The 23,000-nt window shown below is 36.5% G+C and overlaps 1 protein-coding gene across 8 annotated transcripts in view; it reads left to right on the forward strand.

Annotated features, from left to right (window-relative positions):
* Positions 1-23,000, forward strand: part of SLC44A5 (solute carrier family 44 member 5) — a 318,856-nt gene that overhangs the window by 246,875 nt on the left and 48,981 nt on the right. For all 8 annotated transcript variants that reach the window (XM_054690895.1, XM_037499626.2, XM_054690901.1 and 5 more), the window contains one exon: positions 11,959-12,043. In XM_054690895.1, the coding sequence (XP_054546870.1) occupies positions 11,959-12,043 (85 nt within the window). The remainder of the gene's footprint in view (positions 1-11,958; positions 12,044-23,000) is intronic.

The following is a 23,000-nucleotide window of genomic DNA, read 5'->3' on the forward strand; positions in this document are numbered from 1 at the left end:
GAAAAATGACAGAACTCATAAAGGAAAACAATGATCAGAAGAAGGAAATTGAGTCCCTAAAGAGGGAAGCAAAAGAAACGCAGGAGATCAAAGAATTAATGGAGGAACTAAAGAACTCTGGAAAAAGCAACGAAAGCAGAATAGATGAAATGGAAGAACGAATAAGTACTCTTGAAGACACAGAAATAAAAAGAACCAAAACAGAAAAGGAAAGAGAAGTACGAAGGAAAAAGAATGAAGAAAGACTTCGGGAACTATCTGACTCCATGAGGAAAGGAAATATAAGAGTTATAGGAATTCCAGAAGGAGAGGAGAGAGATGTAGGAACAGAGAAAATATTCCAGGAGATAATTGAAGAGAACTTCCCAAATGTGAAGAAGGAGCTGAAAATTGATATACAAGAAGCAAGAAGAACACCAAACTTCCATGACGAAAGGAAAAATACAGCAAGACACATAATAGTAAAGCTCCCAAGAATCCAGGACAAGGAAAAAATAATGAAGCTGACAAGAGGGAAGAAACAGATAACATTCAAAGGAAAGCCAATCAGGCTGACATCAGACTTCTCTGAAGAAACACTACGGGCAAGGAGAGAGTGGAGGGACATAGTCAACAGACTCCAAGAAAACAGATGCCAACCAAGAATACTCTTTCCCACAAAGCTCTCCTTCCTCTATGAAGAAAGAATAAGGACCTTCCCAGACAAAGAGAAACTCTGGAATTTCATTACGACTAAAGCCCCACTCCAAAAAATACTACAAGGAATCCTAAAGCCAGAACCTCAGAGGGACGAATAACAACGAAAGAAGGCCAAAAAAAAAAAAGTTATTAAAAGAATAAATAAATAAAATCAAAGGAAAGACAAACACAATGGCAAATACAAATGCTAACATATCAATATTAACTCTAAATGTAAATGGACTAAACTCTTCAATAAAAAGACACAGAGTTGCAGCCTGGATTAAGAAACAAAACCCAACCTTTTGCTGTCTCCGGGAAACACATTTAGCTACAAAAGATAAAAATAGGCTCAAAGTTAAAGGATGGAAAACAATCCTACAAGCAAATGGACCAAAAAAGAAAGCAGGAACAGCTATACTTATATCAGATAAAACAGACTTCAAACTCAAAAAAATAAAAAGAGACCCCAATGGTCACTACATTATGATCAAGGGGACAATACTTCAAGAAGAAATAACACTCATTAACATATACTCACCTAACAAAGGAGCACCAAAATATATCAGACAACTGTTTTCATCTCTGAAAACAGACATCAGAGAAAACACATACGTAGTGGGAGACTTCAACACACCACTATCAACAATGGATAGATCAACAAGACAAAAAATAAGTAAAGAAACTAAAGCTCTAAATAAGGACCTAGAGGATTTGGGCTTAACAGACATCTATAGAACACTAAACCCCCAAAAAACGGAGTACGCATTTTTCTCAAGCGCACACGGATCATTCTCCAGGATCGATCACATACTGGGGCACAAGACAAACATCAACAGATACACCAAGATTGAAATCATATCAACCATCTTTTCTGACCATGAAGGCATCAAACTAGAAATAAACCATAAAAAGAAGGCAAGGAACTTTCCTACCTCATGGAGATTAAAAACCACACTACTGGAAGACCACTGGACTAATGAGGAGATCAAAGAAGAAATTAAAAAATTCTTTGAATTGAATGACAAGGAGGACCAATATCCTAAATGTATGGGATGCAGCAAAAGCATTAATAAGAGGAAAATATATAGCAATAGAAGCTCACATCAAGAAACAAGAAAGAACTCAAAGAAACAACCTAATCTCAAAGCTCAAAGATTTAGAAAAAGAACAACAAAAAAACCCCAAAACCAGTAGAAGAAAAGAAATAATAAAAACCAAAGCAGAAATAAATGAAATTGAAACTAAAAAAATAATCCAAAAGATCAATGAAACCAAGAGCTGGTTCTTTGAAAAAATAAATAAAATAGACAAACCCCTAGCCAGGCTCACAAAGGAAAAAAGGGAGAAAGCACAAATAAACAGGATCATCAATGAAAGAGGAGAAATCACAACGGACACAGCAGAAATCAAAAGAATAATCAGTAACTACTATGAACAGTTGTATGGAAACAAGTTCAACAATCTAGAGGAGATGGACAAATTCCTACAACTCTACAATCACCCAAAGCTAGATAAAGAAGAAATAGAACACCTAAACAGACCAATTACAATTAGCAAAATTGAAATGGTAATCAAAAACCTCCCCAAAAACAAAAGCCCAGGACCTGATAGATTTCCAAATGAATTCTACCAAACATTCAGAGATGAATTAGTGCCTATCCTTCACAAACTCTTCCAAAAAATTGAGAAGGAAGGGACAATACCAAACACGTTCTATGAAGCCTACATTACACTAATACCAAAACCGAGCAAGGACAACACAAAAAAGGAAAACTACAGGCCAATCTCCCTAATGAACACTGATGCAAAAATCCTCAATAAAATTTTAGCTATCAGAATCCAACAATGTATCCATAAGATAATTCACCACGACCAAGTAGGATTCATTCCAGGGACACAAGGATGGTTCAACATCCGAAAATCAATCAACGTTATCCAACACATCAACAAAACAAAATATAAAAACCATATGATAATATCAATAGATGCTGAGAAAGCTTTCGACAAAGTGCAACACGCATTCATGATAAAAGCGCTTGAAATTCTTGGGATACAAGGAACATACCTCAACATCATAAAGGCCATCTATGACAAGCCAACAGCCAGTATCATTCTCAATGGTGAAAAACTGAAAGCAATTCCATTAAGATCTGGAACAAGACAAGGATGTCCACTCTCACCACTGCTCTTCAATATAATACTGGAAGTCCTAGCCAGAGCAATAAGACAAGAGAAAGACATCCAAGGAATCCAAATAGGAAAAGAAGAAGTCAAACTATCACTATTTGCAGATGATATGATAATATACATAGAGAACCCCAAAAACTCCACAGAAAAACAAATTCAACTCATCAATCAGTTCAGTAAAGTGGCAGGATACAAAATCAACACACAAAAGTCAGTAGCCTTCCTATACACAAACAATAAATCTAAAGAAGAAGAAATCAAAAAAACCATCCCTTTTATTATTGAAACAAAAAAATCAAATATTTGGGAATAAATCTAACAAAAGAGGTAAAGGACCTATACAAAGAAAACTATAAAACACTGTTAAAAGGAATAGAAGAAGACACAAAGAAATGGAAAGACATCCCCTGCTCATGGATTGGAAGAATAAACATTATTAAAATGGCCATCCTACCAAAAGCAATCTACAGATTCAATGTTATTCCAATCAAAATTTCAATGTCATTCTTCAAAGAAATAGAACAATTATTGATGAAATTCATATGGAATCACAAAAAACCCCGAATAGCCAAAGCTCTCCTGAAAAAAAAAGAAGGGAATGGAGGCATCACACTCCCAGACTTCAAACTCTATTACAAAGCCATAATCATCAAAACTGCATGGTATTGGAACAAGAACAGACACACAGACCAATGGAATCGAATAGAAAATCCAGAAATCCACAGATTTATGGCCAACTAATCTTTGACAAAGGAGCAAAGACTATGCATTGGAGCAAAGAAAGTTTGTTCAATAAATGGTGCTGGGAAAACTGGGTTGCTACATGCAAAAGCATGAAGCTTGACCACTACCTCACACCATACACAAAAATCAACTCATAATGGATTAAAGAACTAGACATAAGACCTGAAACCATAAAATATATAGAAGGAAATATAGGCGAAACACTACGTGATTTGCACATCAAAGACATCTTTAAAGACACATCACCCAAAGCAATGATAGTGAAGGCAAAGATAAACAGCTGGGACTACATCAAATTAAAGAGCTTCTGTACAGCAAAAGAGACAATAACAAAAACAAAGAGAAACCCCACCAACTGGGAGAACATTTTTGCACACAACACTAATGATAAAGGACTGATCACAAAAATCTGCAAAGAGCTGATGAGACTCAGCAACAACAAAGAAAATAACCCAGTCAAAAAATGGGCAGAAGAGCTAAAAAGAAACTTCTCTGAAGAGGAAATGCAAATGGCCAACAGGCATATGAAAAAATGTTCAACATCACTTGTAATCAGGGAAATGCAAATCAAAACTACCATGAGATACCATCTTATACCAGTGAGAATGGCACATATTAAAAAAACTAGCAACAACAAATGTTGGCGAGGGTGTGGAGAAAAAGGAACTCTTCTGCACTGCTGGTGGGAGTGCAAACTGGTCCAACCACTATGGAGAGCTGTGTGGAGATTTCTGGACCTACTAAACATAGAGCTTCCATATGATCCAGCAATTCCACTCCTAGGTGTTTACCCAAAGGACACAGAAACATCCATTCCAAAGAACACCTGCACCCCTATGTTTATAGCAGCACTGTTTACAATAGCTAAGCTTTGGAAACAGCCCAAATGCCCAAAAATAGATGACTGGATCAAGAAGATGTGGTACATATATACCATGGAATATTACTCAGCATTCAAAAAAGATAAACACATGCAATTTGCAGCAACATGGATGGCGCTGGAAGGGATCATGCTCAGCGAAATAAGCCAAAAGAAAAAGAAAAATACCGGATGGTCTCACTCATAGCAGGAATCTAGAAAACTTAAATAAGGGACCAGGAAAATGAATAACTATAAGAAAGTGAAAATCAAAACCAACAAAAAACTATGAACCAGAGACACTTTTTGGGGGTTGAGGGGCAGGAGGGGAGGGATTGGGGTCAGAATGGGGGGGCTGCAATTGTATGGGGAATATAAAAATAATATTTACTATTTAAAAAAATAATAAAAAAAACTTAAAAAAATAAAATAAAATATCTATTTAATTTTCCAAAGAAAATTATCATGAAAAATTTTATTCTAAAGTGCCAGTCTAGAATATGACCAAACTCTCATTGATTTATTGACTGATTCATTCATTCATGTTGAATTGTAAATTGTCATATTCCTATTCATTTAGTCATACATTAATTTGACCTTACTATCTAATAGGCACATAAAGACTCTGTGGCTATAGAAATAGGCACATTCATATCTTACATAATAATGCTTCATAACTAATACATTCTCCTTCTAAAGACACTTTATATCATCGGAATTACAGAGGAAAGATAATATCTGAAGAATAATTGATTCTCTTTTAACCAAATTATGACCTTAATTTTACCTGTTTTTTTCAAGTTGTAGTCTCTACTAGAACAAATTAAAGCAGGCTCTGCCACCTTGGATGCAGCAATTGATCTAATAAAAGTTTTCCTTCTTTTCCAACAAATAGGAAACACCAGGGGCATTTGCTTTCACCTAGCAGGGACAGTGCTACTATCCTAGCTATCTTCCCTCAAGGTTATATGACCATCTAGTCCTTTATCACAATTTGGTCTGCAGGGTTTTGATGGTATCCTTACTCCTCAAGGTAATACAGATTCTTTATATTGATGCTATCATGCTGATAATATCTTGATATCATTGCATAGCATAATATTTTATTCATATATATATTTTACATCCTTGTTCATTTTAAATAATGTTTGCTTCCCCCCTCAGGTGTAGTCCCCGTAGAATTTCCTTCACCAGTGCACCTGTGCACCATCACCACAGTCCCCTGTGCTCTTCCCTCCCTCCCTCCAATCCTTCTCCCGCCTCCTCCTCTGCAGGATAATATTTTTATGCCTTAGAAATATATGTGCTGTATGTATGTGCTAATATATAAGAGATAAATCTCAAGAAAATACAGGGATCTTCCAATAAATTCCCGAGGGATCCAATGGTGATAGTTCCTCCAAAGTAAAAGATAAGTTGTGGCAATTTATATTTCCTGCTGTTAAGAAGGAGGCACAGCATTCATTGGCTGCCAGATTGGAATAGGGCCCAGAGATAAATAAAATGCTTTTCAGCTAATCCAGGCTATTATCCTATCAGGTCTGCCACTAGGTCTATATAATAGAATGGACTTGATGGTGCTTAAAATAACTTTCAGAGAGCAGGATCTATATGGAGGTGATTGCAGTGTCTATTAGAGAGTCACAGATGAAGGTCCCTGGGGTTTTAGGGAAAAATCCATGTTCTTTCAGCAAATAATGACTCTTCTTTTGAAAAGTGACTCTTGGGCCCTGTATGAACACCCAGTAACATGAAGCTGTCCATCAGAAATTGGATGTTATCTGATCCACCAAACCTAATGTTGGCTGTGCTCAGCAGCATGCTATTATTGAGTAGAAGTGGTATAAAATACTTGAGAAGGTCATAAAGGTACAAAAAAGTTAAATAAGAAGACAGCTTGCAGTGATAGTATGTGGCTTCCTAATATACTGCTTTAACACATACCTGTGGCTCATGGAACTGTCCCTTGAAATAGTCGCTGTCACCACATATTCAGTTTCACTTGTTTAGTTGTTACTTGCTTTACTGTGGCTTGTAAAATTGGCACTGTTTACTTGTTTACTGTGAAGAAAGAGCTCCATTGTTCCTAAAAATAATTGATTAGGCCCAAAGTGCTGGTCCTGCCTGCAGGCCGATGGGGTTCAGGAACAGGGCCGAGGGGCTGGAGATGAAAAGACGCCTGCACTCTCTTGGCTGGAAGCAGGAACTCTCTTTATTCGAGGGGAGGGGCTCTCTCTCTCTCTCTCTCTCTCTCTCTCTCTCTCTTTGGGCGGAAGCGACCACCACCCCAGGTCCCCCTGCTGGTGTATGCCTGGTACTGACACCAAAGGAATTTTTTTAATTTATTTTTTTTATTTTTAAACAATATTTGCTTCCCCCCACCCCCTTAGGTTAAGTCCCCATAGAATTTCCTTCCCCAAGGCACCCGTGCACCAACACCACAGTGCCCTGTGCTCCTCCCTCCCTCCCTCTGATCCCTCTCCCTCCTCCTCCCCTATATGTTTGATTTATAATTCTGTTTTTGCTTTGTTGTGTTTTGTACTATTATTATTTTTTTACACTGATGTCTTATTTGGTTCCCCTATATTCCTGTTATAAGTGAAACCATGCGATATTTTTCTCTTTCCTCTGGCTTATTTCACTGAGCATAATTCCCAAAGGAATATTTTAAATCAAGTTGAGACTCTACGTATTGTGTCATATAATGAAGAACCAAAAAATCATTAAATTATAACTATGCATTTAAAGTTTAACCAAACCAAACAAAAAAGAAGATAGGTTAAAGAAGAGAAAGATGATTTAACTGCTTCCTTCAAGACTTTAAAAAGCTACATAGTTATTAGTTATTTAGAGCAAATTGCCCCCAAAATTGTAAATATAAAAGTAAAATAGCAAAAAATTTTTATCTTACAGTTTTTATGGTCAGAAATTGAGAACAACTTAGATGAGCATCTCTGGCTCTGGGCTTTTCATGAGGTGGAAGTCAAGGTGTAATCCAAGACTGCAGTCAATTAAAGATTTTACTAAGGTGGAAGGACAGCCTTCCAGACAGCTCTCTAACATAGCTGTTAGCAGGACGTTTCAGTTTTCACTGACTGCTGACAATCATTTGGACTATTTTTTATAGTAGTGAGTGTTTTTGTGCATGTCAGTTGTCTTTCCCTAGAGCTAGTTATCATAAAGAGAGAGAGAGAGAGCAAAGAGGAAGCTGCAGTGACATTTATGTGTATAACCTACTCTTAAAAGCCAACCAATGTCATTTCTACTATATTAACTTAGTAGAAACAAGACTTTAAGTCTAGTTCACATTCAAAGGATGGGGAATTAAGCACCATCTTTTGAAGGAGAAATATGATGTTATTTATAGACTTACTTGAAAGTCACCACAGATGGTGATTCACTGAATACAAGTCAATAGAATTAAATTATAAGAAAAAGTGCATGATAATATATATCCCCCCCAAGAAAATCTGAAGAAAAAATGCAATGTGCAATCTATATATTTTTTAAGATTTTTAAGAGTATGAATGAAAAAGGACCACTGGGGGGGAAGGTGAAAGTGTAATATTTCAGAACAGTTGAATTTACTTTTTGATTGTCACAATGTTTGGGTGGGACTGGGGGCATTTAATGAGTGGGGGGTCAAGGAAGACAGATGTCTTGTAATATCTGAAACAGCACAACTAAGAATTGCTGACTTTCCTGACTGACTTTCTATGTCCACTTATGTAGGTGACAACTTGTTTTTAAATATTTGCATATAGATCTTTTGTTTTAAAATTACAAATGCTATTTTCACATAGTGTTAATAAGAATCTGAAAAGAAAAGCTTATACTTTTTTGGTTAGAATTTACTAAAATTTCTTCATTTAGGAAAACCATATTGTTGACAATACTGCTTGTAGTATTTGAGTCTCCTACACAATACACCTATATCCTGTTGCAATCATAGCTATTATATTCAGTCATTCTATAGAGATGCAAGCTTCTGACTCTTCACTGTATCTGTTAGCTTGGTTTTATGTCAGCATCTGCATATTTTAGTATATGCATACTCTTTAATTGTAAATTCTTTTCTTATTTCACACTTTCATTATATTTAGAGCATTTTATTGATTTTTAAAAGGGATTATATGTGAGTTATCAGTGAATACCATTCAAAACTATAAAAGCAGCATTATAAATATTTGTTATAAAAGGTATTGGGTGTGAAGGGATTGAGAGAGACTAACATATCAACCTATGATGTTCTGACATTAATAATCACCTGATATGAGAAGCCCTTAATACATGTGAAGGAATAATCCATACAGATGTGTCCAGAGAAACAATGTGAGTCACATGTGTAATGTTAAATTTTCTAGTAATCACATTTGAAGGAGTAAAAAAAACAGGTGACATTAATTTTAATAGCATGTTTTACTTATGTAACTATTACTAAATATGATGTCAAGTATAATCAATATAAAATTATTAATGAGACTTAAATTTCTTGTTCATACTGTTTTTATAAGCTGGTGTGGTTTTTTGCACTTATAGCATGTTTCAATTCAGATAAAACACATTTAAGTGCTTAATAGACATAGGTTGCTAGTAGCTACCACATTATACAAACAGTTCTGGGAGTTTTGCAAATAGAGAACTCTTAGGAAAGGAAGTAAAATGTGAGGAGTTCTTTATTAATTGACAAGATGACTGATGCCTCTTTCTCCCCCACACTATTTCTCTGCTGGGAGTATAAGGAGATGTGGACTTGATGAAGAAAAGAAAACTAGACACCCATGACTGATATGACTTGGTTGAGCTGGCCCTTGCAGCTTTCAGCTCAAAGACTTGATGCTTCAGCTCAAACATGGACCATCTGTAGCACAACCTCTGTGCCAGAGTCTGCCTGGAGAGATGTAGCAGCAGCTTAATAAATACAGCCACCTGCCATGATTCACAACTAAAAAAGCAAGAAGATCTCTCCCCTCAATACTTCCATCTTCATCTCCTTTGCCCTCTGGCATTAGCTCCCTCCCAGCCACTCTGCCTTTCCACCAAGTACAGAGCTCTTTTTTCAAATGACAAAGTTTCAAACTTACTTGTGTCATCAGCTTTCACACCATATGTGTGCAACACACCGCTGATTCTCCTGTTGTTTGTAGCTGATCTAGTTGCTTCCCACTGCTAACAAACTCATTCCTGATCTCTCCTTGAATGACAGCATTTTAGCTACTATATTCTTGTGGTTAAAGAATGTGAGAGCAACAACCTAAGTTCAAGCCCGGTTTATACCATTTAAAAGTGATCTTGAGACATAAACTCTGAGTTGCAGTTATGTATAAAATATGGGTATAAGTAATATTTGCCTCATGGGATTATTGTGACACTGTCATAGTTGTGAGATAAAAATAAAACAATGGATATAATACATTTAATGTAGTACTTCGCACATTGTAAGCAACTACTATATTAAAGAATTTATTATTATACTCTTCCCTTAATCTGTAATTCCTTCCCTACTCCTGACCTCTTGTCCAAATCCTACTCATTTTTCAGGCTTTTGCACTGTGACCCCTTTCCTAAGCCTTCTACAATCTTTTCTCTCCTTTTCAGGTATTTGTTGTGAACTCTGACATAAACTACACTGGTATTGACTTCTAGTACAGGGCACATAGTGGTCATTTAGTAAGTTCTCTCTTAACTGACTGATAATGAAAAGAAGAAGAAAACTGTAGCAGATGCTTCTGGTGCCCCACCTGTTCCCCCAGTTCTTAGTATGCTTACAGCTGTGGCCACTGCTAGGCATGTTCTACCTGGTTTCTCAGAAGGTCCCAGCAGGATGAATTCACTGCTGTCACAAGTGTATTCTGCTCGTTGGCATATACCTTGCTGGCTTTGCACCCATTTTTGCTAACTTCTTTCATATTTTCAAAATTCTTATGAGGCCGGTTATTATTATACCTATTGTCTTATAGTAACAAATTAGAAAGCAAAGATTCAAAATAATCAAGGGACTTATTCAGGGTACTAATTATATTAAGTAGCAAACCTACTAACCCAAGTGCTTCGTTAGGTGCCCATTTCTGTATTAATGTATGGAAAGGGAATTAAACATTTCAGGACAGGGTTAAAAGAAACATTACAAAAAATAAGAGTCAGACAAAATTAGATCTCATTTTCAGGGATAGTCAAAAATGTGACAAACTAAAATATAAAAGAACATAATAAAATTTTGTCTGGAGACTCACTGTATGTTGAATGCTTTGCTGTCATTTCAATGCCTTATTTATAGTCTGCTCTCATTATTCTGAGAAATAAACATGAGAAGATATGGCAGCTGAGAGCTGCCCAAATGAGTCAGATTTTATAAGCAGGTATTAGAAGATGAAACCAATTTGGCTTCTATGACATTGGAGAAAGACTTACACAAGGGAGATTTTTCTGGATACTTAGATACTAAAAGGAAAGGCTTCCATGAGTGAGAAAAATTTCTTTTCCATATTAAAATTCTCATTCAGAATTGATTTTTTTTTATCTTCCCAAGTCACACAGGCCATGTACATTATGGTGATTGGATTATAACTCGAACTGTCAAATCCAATAAATGTGGGTGTGGAGATAGCTCGGCAAATGCTAAAGGAAGCAAAGGACAAAGAATTGTTTCTCATATGCAGAAGCTAGCATTAGATGACCAGTGCATTTCCTAGATTTTTAGGAACAATATTGGAAATGTAAGGCATGTTCAGTGAGAATTAGGCAGTATTACCCAGTTTAGCAAATGCATGTTACTGTGGTTCTATAGTATACATGTCAAGTTTACAATTCTTTGAAAATAAAGATGATGAGTTATACGAGGTAAAACCCAATGTCTTCAGAGAAAATAGAGTTGAATCTATGGTTTTCATGGTTTGAGAGCACTTGATATTTATAGTAAGCTTCGAGATTACTAGACAGATGCATTGTGAATCTTTATGATGCATTGCCCCTGACATTGCTACTATTTACCTTTAGACTGTCATATGAAATCATAAAGCACTAGTCAATTTGAACTGGCCGTTACAGTTTTATTCCTTTAATTTTTTTAATGGTTTTCACTTAGCATAACCCAAAAGAATTACATCATAATATTTGCTGTAAATTTATTAGTTCTATGATGAAGTCATTTCATTTGGGCTCTAGAGAAATGACTTCTAACCTACCAAGCTTTTGTAGTGTGCCCTCCAATTCACATTTTAATAAATGTCATTTTCTAAGTGCATTACCTCATGTTTTGGCTACAACCCAGATGAATCCTGAGAGAATAAGAGAAATGTGATTTCTGACTGATTCATCCATATTTTATTTTACTTTTCATTAAGAAATTACTCTTTGAAGAAAATCAATACTCTCCTGTGACTGAGGGGAGAGGTTAGTCTGTTGCAGTGATGCATTCTAATTCTCAAATCAGAATGCCTCAGGCCAGCTGTTTCTGATAGAGTTTTTGTTCTTTCTTGTTCCTGCAGCATGGGTACATGGCGACCCCAGGAGAGTGGCCTATCCTACAGACAGCAGGGGCCACTTTTGTGGCCAGAAGGGCACCCCTAATGAGTGAGTATGGTCACTTTTGCTTTGCCTGACTTTACTGTCCAATCTGGAATCCAAAAATCACTTCTACATGAATCCTTCTAGATTTATAAGAAGATTGAAATTCATAAAGGCAGTTTTTCCTCTGTCTTTTCCTATAGATAGTTTATAAGCAGCTGGGACATTTCATACCACATGCCGTTGTTATCCAACATTTTATTAGAATGAATGGAGATTCTGCTTAGTAAAATTATAATTATAAGGGGTGAATTTGGCCACTGATTTTTATCAGAAGCCATATTTTAAAATGCCTTTTGAAATAGCTATTGAAAAGCTGAATTCTGAGTAGCTCCCGGAACATTAGATAGTACAGTTGTTAGAATTGCTTATGCCACAGTGCCAAATGGTAAATCATTCCACCTTTCAAGGTGAGGGGCACACCCAGAAAGCAGTGTGTGCTAGACTTTACCAGGCAGCTTGGCTGCTGTAGCCAATGAGCCTAAGTAGCTGAAACAAGCAAGGAAAAATGCTCCAATAATTCCTTTCTGAAGTTAACCAAAGCAGAGATTTCCTTTTCTAAAAGCAAGTTTTCTATTTTGTTATCTTAAAACAGAACAAAACAAAAGCACAAGTCTCAAATTTTTAAAAAATTTCCTTCCTTACTCAATGGTCTATTTCTTTTCTGTCAATACCTGGGAGCTCCACGTTCTTCATAATGAATTCAGTTTCTATAAAATTTGCTATTGAATGTGTAAAATCCAAAGCAGCAACCCCCACACCCACCCCGTCTGCCACCCATCCCTATACCACCCACCCCGCCTGCCCCAGCAACAACTCTACTGTGTTCCCTGTGCTGCCTATCCATAGCTATGGAGCTTGTTATGCCAAGGGATGTATAGATTTCAAAAAATAGATTCAGGAAAGGGTTAAAATCACAGAGCAATATAAGAAGACAATCAAAAGAAATCAGAAATTGGATGGGGAATAAATCCTCAGTCATGTTAGGTTGAGTTTATGGTGAACAAGTTTACTCCTACAAAAGGTTCTCATTGCCTGTTAGAGAAGACAGGACTCAATTCTCATCTAGAGTGATAATTTTTATTTTAACTTCAGGAGCTCAAAAATCCTAGATACTGATAACAAAAACTTCATACTATGAAGAGCAAAGAAAGCACCAGGTGGTTAAAAAAAAATCACACAAATCTCTAAATATCTATTTCTTTAAAATAGGCTATTTTTAAAAGGGCCTCTGTGACAATAAATTTTCTACACCAAAGCCAATGACCCACTTTTTTTTCCAACAAAGGGGTGATACCACAAATTGCAGTAAGAAAGATCATTCAAATATAATCCTAATATAACATATACATGTTCATTGAACTATTATTTAAAATAATAATATATTGGAAACAATGCAGATACCCAGCAGTATGTGAATGATAGTAATTTATGACCCATTGACTTAATGAAATATAATGGAGCCATTGAAAATTCTGTTTATCTTTTAAGAATTGTTTCTGTTGATTTCCTTTATAATATCAGGGTTTTATGTCATAATTATAATTGCCCTCCTCTTCCTGAAAATAACATTTGCCTATATTTCTCTAGTATTTTCAGAATAGTTCATTGAATGATCGACTCTTTTCCTCCTATGATTTCTGATACTGCAACTATCATCTGAATTTTTATATTTGTTTCTGAATGATGTATGCTGTCCCGATGTGTATTGTTAAACTTCTCAATTATTTTAATTCTTATAGAAAATGTGTATTAATTTGAAAATTTAACAGATTACTTTAAATGATGCTTAAGAGTTTTTACTTTTAAATCAGTGTTAAGAAGGACAAAGATCCTGAAGGCAGGCGTGAGCCTATGATGCTCCAGGAACTGAAAGAAGTCAAAGGAGGCTGGAATATAGCGAGCAATGAGGGAAATGAAAGGAGCAGATGTCTGAGAGGCACTTAATTAATCAAATTTTGTGACTCCGTATTCTCTGCTAAATATTTGGATTACTTATAAGTGCAAGAAAGCACTGAAAATGTGTTCATCGAGAGAGTGACAGAATCTATTTTATATTTTAAAAGACCATTCTTGCTGCTCATTTACACTTTCTTGAATTGTTTCAATTGCTTATAAAGATGCTGTATGCAGAAAAATATTCAGCTTTTTACTTCACCTTGAAAATAATTAATGGTATATATCATGGAGTAGAATTATGAGTAAATTTTATTTCCCTTTTTATATACTAATGTATATAGCAAGTTTCTACTAAAAATATATTACTTTATATTCCCCCTAAGTTTTCAAAAAATAAAAACCTGAAAAGTACATTACCTAAAACAATAGATTGCCTTGCCAATCCAAGCCCTTAAAACAAAAGATGAAACAAATATTTTGTTGAAAGAATATATAATTTAGAGTCAAATTCTGAGTTTTACTTCCTTCTATCATTAATTTTTGAGCATAAGACACAACCTATCTTGGGCTTAATTTGATAATCCAAAAATTAAATGAAAGAACAATCATAGGAAGAAATTTGCATTGTCCTTTCTTTTTGCAAAAATCACTTTCATATTATAACTTTTATTGTTTGTTGAGGTCCTTCAGTGGACCAGTCACTATGCAAAATGCCGGAGTTACTCCAGTAAATAAAATGACTTTTCTTCAAGGATAATCTCAGTCTCCAGGGAGACAGTTAAGAAATTCACAGATTTCAGAGAGTTTTGATCCAAGATGGCAACATAGCAGGCTCCTTAATCTCACCTCCTTCTATAAGCACAGAGAATATACACTCAGTACAATTACCTGTGAAAAAAATCCAGAAACAAGCTGAGTGGCTCCTATACATCAGATGAAAGAGAAATACCCACATTGATGCAGGTAGGAAATTCTGAGACACATCTCACCACAAACCTCACCCCTGGCGCAGGTCTATACAATTGGGAAGGAACCTACATGTCTTAACTTCTCTCTGAGGAGTGAAATATTTGGACCCTACATCTAGTGGCCCAATTTTCAAGACCCCTACTCAAAGAGAAGGCCTTCCAAACACCTTGCTATGAAATCTCACAAGGCTCACATCCATGAGAGTCAAAAGACTATGACAAATCAAGAAAAGTTCTTAATCTCTGATTATCCATCTTCCCAGCTGAAAGGTAACAGAAATGCCCATTTCTTGGTCTTTTTCTGAAGGAAACATTTTTGCCTTCTTCAAGAGCTGTTGCCGGAAAGTCAGACTTCTAATTTTAGCGTTTAGAAGAGACTGATTGCAATCCTCCCCAGAGATTGGGAGTACTAGAGGGCACAATTTTTTTTTTAATTTTTCAAATTTTATTTTTGTATAATGATTGGTTTCTCACCTCATGTGTATTCCCCATAGTTCTCCCACCACAATATCATCTGTGAACATCACCATATTCCATTGAGTTCTTCCCTCTCCTGTTTTGACCCCCTTTTCCCCCCCCTCCTTTGCTGTATGCCTCAGATCTATGGTCAGCTTGCTAGTTTTGTGTTCCTCTTGACCTTTTGTTTGGTTTCTCTATATTCCACATTGAAGTGAAACCATCTGATATTTATCTTTTTTAATTCTGACTTATTTCAGTTAGCATAATCCCTTTTAAGTCCATCCATGTTGCCACAAATGGCACCATTCCTCACATCCTCCCTCTGGCATACTCCAGGTCAATGCTGTCTACCTATAAGAAACTTGTCCATACCTCTAGCACCCAAGCTTTTGTGACTGCCACAAGGAACACACTCTATGACCACCTGTTCCTGGTGGCCAGTGGGGGTTGTCTCACAGAACTACAGAACTATAGCAAATAATTAAACAATTATTAGCCAATTATTCCCTCAGCTCTCAGGATAAAGGGAGGAAACAAAATCACCCACCTTCTAGTTTCCCTGAAAAAGGTCTATTTGCATACTTTAAAAGCTGCTGCCTGCTGTCCCAACTTCCCATCAGACTACACATGGTGCTGACCAGCATCCTCTGCTTTGAAACACTGTCATGTCGGATCCTCAACTAACAAAGAAGGCAACTTGGACAAGCACAGAGGTTTGAGAGACAACTAAGAAGTGGGACCGGGGTGGAAAATAAGATTCATGTCTAACAGGCTTTTCTTTTTTTATTTAAATTTTATTTTTATATTCTGCATACAATTGCAACCCCCTTATTTTGACCCCAAGCCCTCCTTTCCCCACCTCCCACCCCCCTATAGAGTGTCTCTGGTTCATAGTTGTTTGTTGATTTTGATATTTTCTTTCTTATAGTTATTCTTTTTCCTGGTCCCTTATTTAAGTTTTCTAGATTCCTGCTATGAGTTAGACTGTCCGGTATTTTTCTTTTTCTTTCTGGCTTATTTCCCTGAGCATGATCCCTTCCAGCTCCATCCATGTTGCTGCAAATTGCATGTGTTTATCTTTTTTGAATGCTGAGTAATATTCCATGGTGTATATGTACCACATCTTCTTGATCCAGTCATCTATTTTTGGGCATTTGGGTTGTTTCCAAAGCTAGCTATTGTAAATAGTGCTGCTATAAACATAGGGGTGCAGGTGCTCTTTGGATTGCTGTTTCTGTGTCCTTCGGGTAAATACCTAGGCGTGGAATTGCTGGATCATATGGAAGCTCTATGTTTAGTAGGTCAAGAAATCTCCACACAGCTCTCCATAGTGGTTGGACCAGTTTACACTCCCACCAACAGTGCAGGAGAGTTCCTTTTTCTCCACAATCTCACCAACATTTGTTGTTGCTTTTTTTTAATATATGCAGTTCTCACTGGTGTGAGATGGTATCTCATTGTAGTTTTGATTTGCATTTCCCTGATTACAAGTGATGTTGAACATTTTTTCATATTCCTCTAACAGGCTTTTCTGTCAAGACTGGTAGAGGTAGCTTTTCAAAAACAAGAGGGTTCTCAAAAAAACAACCTGACTCACACTATGAACAGCTAGAAAAAGAAGAGGAAGCAAAAGTCCAAAATTAATAGAGGAAAGGGATGAGCAAAGATGAGAGTGAAATAAAAGACTAAAAAGAGAATAGAAAATATTCATGAAAGTAAGAGCCATTTTTTAAATTAAAAAAAAAATTGTCAAACCTATAGCTAGACTCACCAAGAAAAAAACAGGGAACTTTAATGAATACTAAAAATGAGAGAGAAGACATTGCAACACAAACATTTAGGTGGCCACTATTATACCACACAAATATAAAGAAGAGAGATGATGAACAATTATACACCAACAAATTGGACAACTGAGCTTAAATTCCACGTGAGAAATGGTTTGATAGTATTCGTGATGTAAGTTAGGCTATTTATTCAAACTTAACCAAGAGGATGTTGAGTTATAAACTGTTGAACTGGAAGTTTTCTAAAATGCTGAAACAGACCTTAAATGAAATTGGAGTCTTTGGTGGCTGTGTGTAACTTTCTCTGCTTTTGAGTTTCAGCATTTGTGTATGCTCTTTTTCTTTGGAATTTCCACTAAAAAGGAATAACTTGATTGATTTTGATGCCATCTTCTGGTTACTGCAAAAACTTCACTTTATAAAGGTTGTGTTAAGTAACTTTGAACACTGATGCAGTACCAATTACCAAACTAGACAGACTGAAATATCCAACTCCCCCAATATGAAGTTCAGATAGGGGAGGATTAAGAAGTCAAAATACTTCTATTTAATTTTGCATCAAATTGGCATCTATGTGAAATAATAACAGTCTTCAGTTTACTGAAGAACCTCTCATAAAATTCCATAGAGGTCACATAAATGCATTTGAGTGAACATACTCAAAGTCCAGATGTACTTCTTGCTTAATTTTTAAAATCTGTATCAAAATAATACATTCATGTGAAAGTAAATAATTAGTAAGGAGGTGTTTATAATAAAAGCAGTGGTCTCCCAGGATTCTTTAACCACAATTTCATTCTATGAAGACAGTCTTTTCTCTCTCACTATCTTCACTTCGGCTGCTATAACAGAATATATTTGGTGGTTTGTAAACAACAGAAATTTTTTTCTCACTGTTCTGTGAGCTGGAAGTCCAATATCAAGTTGCCACCATGATCAGTTCCTGGTGAGAGTCCCTTCCTATTCAGCAAACAGATATCTTCATGCTACATCTTCAAATGAAGAAGGAGTGAAATTGCTCACTGGGGTCTCATTTATAGGACCATTTCCATTCATAAGGGCTCAACCCCCAGGAGGCCCCACCTCTTAATACCATCATATTGGAGGGGTTAGGATTTCAACATAAGAATTTTGAGAGGACACATTCTGTTCATGACACTTATTTTAGTTCCTCTGGCAGTTATTTTTTTAACATTCAAAATTTTATTTTAACTTTAAATAATATGGTTATTCTTTTATATTGTACTTTATTAACCTTAGATAGTATTTGCTGATAACCTATTATGAAAATGAAGACTTAACTCATCTATATTATTTCTTTTTCTGATCTTCCTCCTCCTTCTATGTCTGATAGTGAAATTATCACATTCAGATTTTAGTATAATTATTATTTAAAGTTATATAATATAACAATGCCTCTATTTCTTATTCTACTAACATTTGTCAGTGTCCCTACACATCATTATTTTTAGAGGGGAATATTATTCTTGCTACCCCTCTTCTCTGCCATGGACAGCTGATGAAATTCTCAGCTATTTTTTTTAAAGATTTATTTATTTATTTATGCATACAAGAGCTGGGGTACAGGCCAGAGATGCAAGAGGGTGAGAAAATTCACCAGAGACAGAGTGGGGAACAGAACAGGTAGACTGACTAAAATACGCTGGTGAGGGAAGCAGTGGGTGAGACAGGAGAGGTCTGCTGCACCATGTGGGATTCTCTTCAGCTGGCTGGGATTGAACCCGCGCTGCAGAGGCTGCAGACACCTTCACAGTGCGGCGCTTAACCACCTGCGCCACCAGGGAGGCCCCTCAGCAATTTTTTTTTTTAAGATTTATTTATTTATGCATACAAGAACTGGGATACAGGCCAGAGGTGCTCTGGTTAGAGGATTCACCAGAGACAGAGTGGGGAGCAAAACAGGCAGACTGGCTGAAATACACTGCTGAGGGGAACAGTGGACAAGACAGGAGAGGTCTGCTGTGCCCTGGCTGGCACGGGATCAAACTCGTGATGCAGAGGTTGCAGATAGTGTCATGGTGCTGTGCTTAACCCCTTGCTCCACCAGCAAGGCCCTGTTAATGAAGACTTGGAGTCTAAATGAATTTGCAACAGGGGGAGGCTGGGGAGAGTGCCATGGAGAGCAGCTCTGCCTTTCACTCTTCCAGCCCAAGCTTTTATTAAAGATATGAACATAAGGACAAGAAAATAGTGCACAATTGTGTTTATGACTATACAAATCAATGTTACTGGTGGAACAAGTTTTTCTAGTTAGTAGTGAACATGCACACAAGCCAGTGTATACTCAGAGAGCAGGAGTCAATTCTGGGAAGAAGTTCTGTTTGCAGAACTTCTAACCTCCCAGAACTCCATATGCAGAGTAAACAGGTACTCTCAGAAAACTCCCTTTAGGGCAGCAGGCTGCCAACACTTCTATCTTACTTTTCCATTCTCTCCTTCGACTTTGTTTATTTTCTATCTACATAATTAAGTTTGTCTGAAGTTTCAGTTCCCTAGCTTCAACAGAATCTTTCATGTTCTATTTGTAGATTGATTCTAGAAGTTGGAAACAAAAGATCTTTGCTTTGTTATAACTATATAAATACTTTATTCGCTGTAGGTCATTTCTACTATGCACCTGATATCAAAGTCAAACTTTATACTTTATTAGCAATTTATCATCATTCCACAACTTAGTTTGCTTCAACATGGGGAAATGACATTCTTGTACAATATTTTGTTTGCCAGCAAGTTTTTTTTTTCTTAAATGGCCTTTATATGGACGACAGATCCCAAATACAATATGTTTTTAGTGTCCCTTAGAGAGCTTCATTAGATTGGATCCTGCTTCTAGAGTTTCCAGATTAGAAGATTAGCAAATAAAGACCATACATCTGACAAGACTGATATCCATGATAGGCAAGAACTCATACAACTCAACAGAATGAATATTATAACCCAATCAAAAAATGTGCAAAAGAGCTAAATAGATACTTCTCCAAAGAAGACATATACATAGCCAACAAGCACATGAAAAAAGGCTCACCATCACTTGTCATCAGGAAAATGCAAGTCAAAGCCACAGTGAGCTATAATCTCATGCTGTGATTCTAAAAGACCAGAGTGAAATCATCAAACAGACCAGAAACAGCAAGTGTTGGTGAGGGTTTGAAGATAAAAACAGAATGAAGGTTTCTCAAAATATTGAAAATAGATCTGCAGTATGATCCATAAATTCCTTGTTATCTATTCACAGCATAAGAAAACACTAATTTGAACGGATAATGCACTTTTATGTTCATGGCAGCAATAGCCAAGTTATGGAAACAATCTAAGAGTCTAACAACAGATGAGTGGCTAAAGCAGATGTGGAATATATGCACATAGGAACTTAACTATATTAAAAAAAAAGATGAACTCTCGCCATTTTCGATAACATGGGTGCAACTGGAGGGGATGAAGCAAAGCAAAATAAGTGAGAAACAGAAAGATAAATACTAGATGACTTTACTCACATGGGCAATATAGAGAAATAAAGCAAAGGAACAGACCAAACTAAAAGAAGCCATAGAAATCTGACTGTAGAATTGAAGCTACTAGGTGAGAAGGGACAGGGTGGAGAACAAAGTGGGGAGCAGTACCAATGGACTATGGTGGGGGACAATGGGTACTTCTGAAGAGATGTGAATCTATATTTCTGAATCATATATAGTGTTATATAACAGTGTTACCTCAATAAAAATAGTAGAATTAAAAAATAAAATAAAAATAAAATGGAAAAAAACAATAGCAAATAAAAACATAGAATACTAGTTGAATTTTAATTTCTTACAAATAATTATTTTAGTATGTGTCCAATTCACTGTTTGCTGTCTCTCAAGTATTTTTTTTTCTTTATTGACCCCTTGTTTTGATAGAGAACATTCTAAGAAAAGGAAACTTAGGAAGTAAATTTGCTGAGTCATTGGACTATTTTCCTTTTCTCTGTTTATAGTCAATTGATGGTTCAGTGATAGAATTGTAACTAGAAAGACAATTCCTGTCAGAAATTTAAGGAGGTTGTTCCATTGCTTTTGGCATGCAATATGTTGAATACATGTTTGAATCATACACCTCGTGATTGTTAATACAATTCACTCACCCAGTGCACAGGACCAAATACTAAATACTGAGTATTTGAAATAGGAACATCTTTTTTTAAAGATGTATTTTATTTTTATGCATACCAGAACAGGGGTCTAGGCCACAGATGTGGGGGGGTGAGAGGATTCACCAGAGACAGAGTGGGGAGCAGAACAGGCACATCTACTGAAGTACACAGTGGAAGGGAGCAGCGGCCAGATAGGAGAGGTCTGCTGTCTGGGTTAGCTCCCTGGTTGAGTTGAACTCAGCCTGCAGTGGCTGGCAATAGCTTGATAGCACTGAGACTTTAACCCCTGCATTACCAGGGAGGCCACAAAACAGGGACAAGTTTTTATTTTTTATTTTTTTTTAAATAATAAATTTTATTTTTATATTCCCCATACAATTGCAACCCCCTCATTCTGACCCCAATCCCTCCCCTCCCGCCACCCACCTCCCCAAAAGTGTCTCTGGTTCATAGTTTTTTGTTGATTTTGATTTTCACTTTCTTATAGTTATTCATTTTCCTGGTCCCTTATTTAAGTTTTCTAGATTCCTGCTATGAGTGAGACCATCCGGTATTTTTCTTTTTCTTTCTGGCTTATTTCGTGGAGCATGATCCCTTCCAGCGCCATCCATGTTGCTGCAAATTACATGTGTTTATCTTTTTTGAATGCTGAGTAATATTCCATGGTATATATGTACCACATCTTCTTGATCCAGTCATCTATTTTTGGGCATTTGGGCTGTTTCCAAAGCTTAGCTATTGTAAATAGTGCTGCTATAAACATAGGGGTGCAGGTGCTCTTTGGAATTGAAGTTTCTCTGTCCTTTGGGTAAATACCTAGGAGTGGAATTGCTGGATCATATGGAAGCTCTATGTTTGGTAGGTCCAGAAATCTCCACACAGCTCTCCATAGTGGTTGGACCAGTTTGCACTCCCACCAACAGTGCAGAAGAGTTCCTCTTTCTCCACACCCTCGCCAACATTTATTGTTGCTAGTTTTTTTAATATGTGCCATTCTCATTGGTGTAAGATGGTATCTCATGGTAGTTTTGATTTGCATTTCCCTGATGACAAGTGATGTTGAACATTTTTTCATATGCCTGTTGGCCATTTGCATTTCCTCTTCAGAGAAGTTTCTTTTTAGCTCTTCTGCCCATTTTTTCACTGGATTATTTTCTTTGTTGTTGTTGAGTCTCATCAGCTCTTTGCAGATTTTTGTGATCAGTCCTTTATCATTAGTGTTGTGTGCAAAAATGTTCTCCCAGTTGGTGGGGTTTCTCTTTGTTTTTGTTATTGTCTCTTTTGCTGTTCAGAAGCTCTTTAATTTGATGTAGTCCCAGCTGTTTATCTTTGCCTTCACTATCACTGCTTTGGGTGATGTGTCTTTAAAGATGTCTTTGATGTGCAAATCACGTAGTGTTTCGCCTATATTTCCTTCTATGTATTTTATGGTTTCAGGTCTTATGTCTAGTTCTTTAATCCATTTTGAGTTGATTTTTGTGTATGGTGTGAGGTAGTGGTCAAGCTTCATTCTTTTGCATGTAGCAACCCAGTTTTCCCAGCACCATTTATTGAACAAACTTTCTTTGCTCCAATGCATAGTCTTTGCTCCTTTGTCAAAGATTAGTTGGCCATAAATCTGTGGGTTTATTTCTGGATTTTCTGTTCAATTCCATTGGTCTGTATGTCTGTTCTTGTTCCAATACCATGCAGTTTTGATG

Source organism: Talpa occidentalis, unplaced genomic scaffold (genome assembly GCF_014898055.3).
Source record: "Talpa occidentalis isolate TD23 unplaced genomic scaffold, MPIMG_talOcc4v2.1 talOcc4.9, whole genome shotgun sequence".
Lineage (NCBI taxonomy): Eukaryota > Metazoa > Chordata > Mammalia > Eulipotyphla > Talpidae > Talpa > Talpa occidentalis.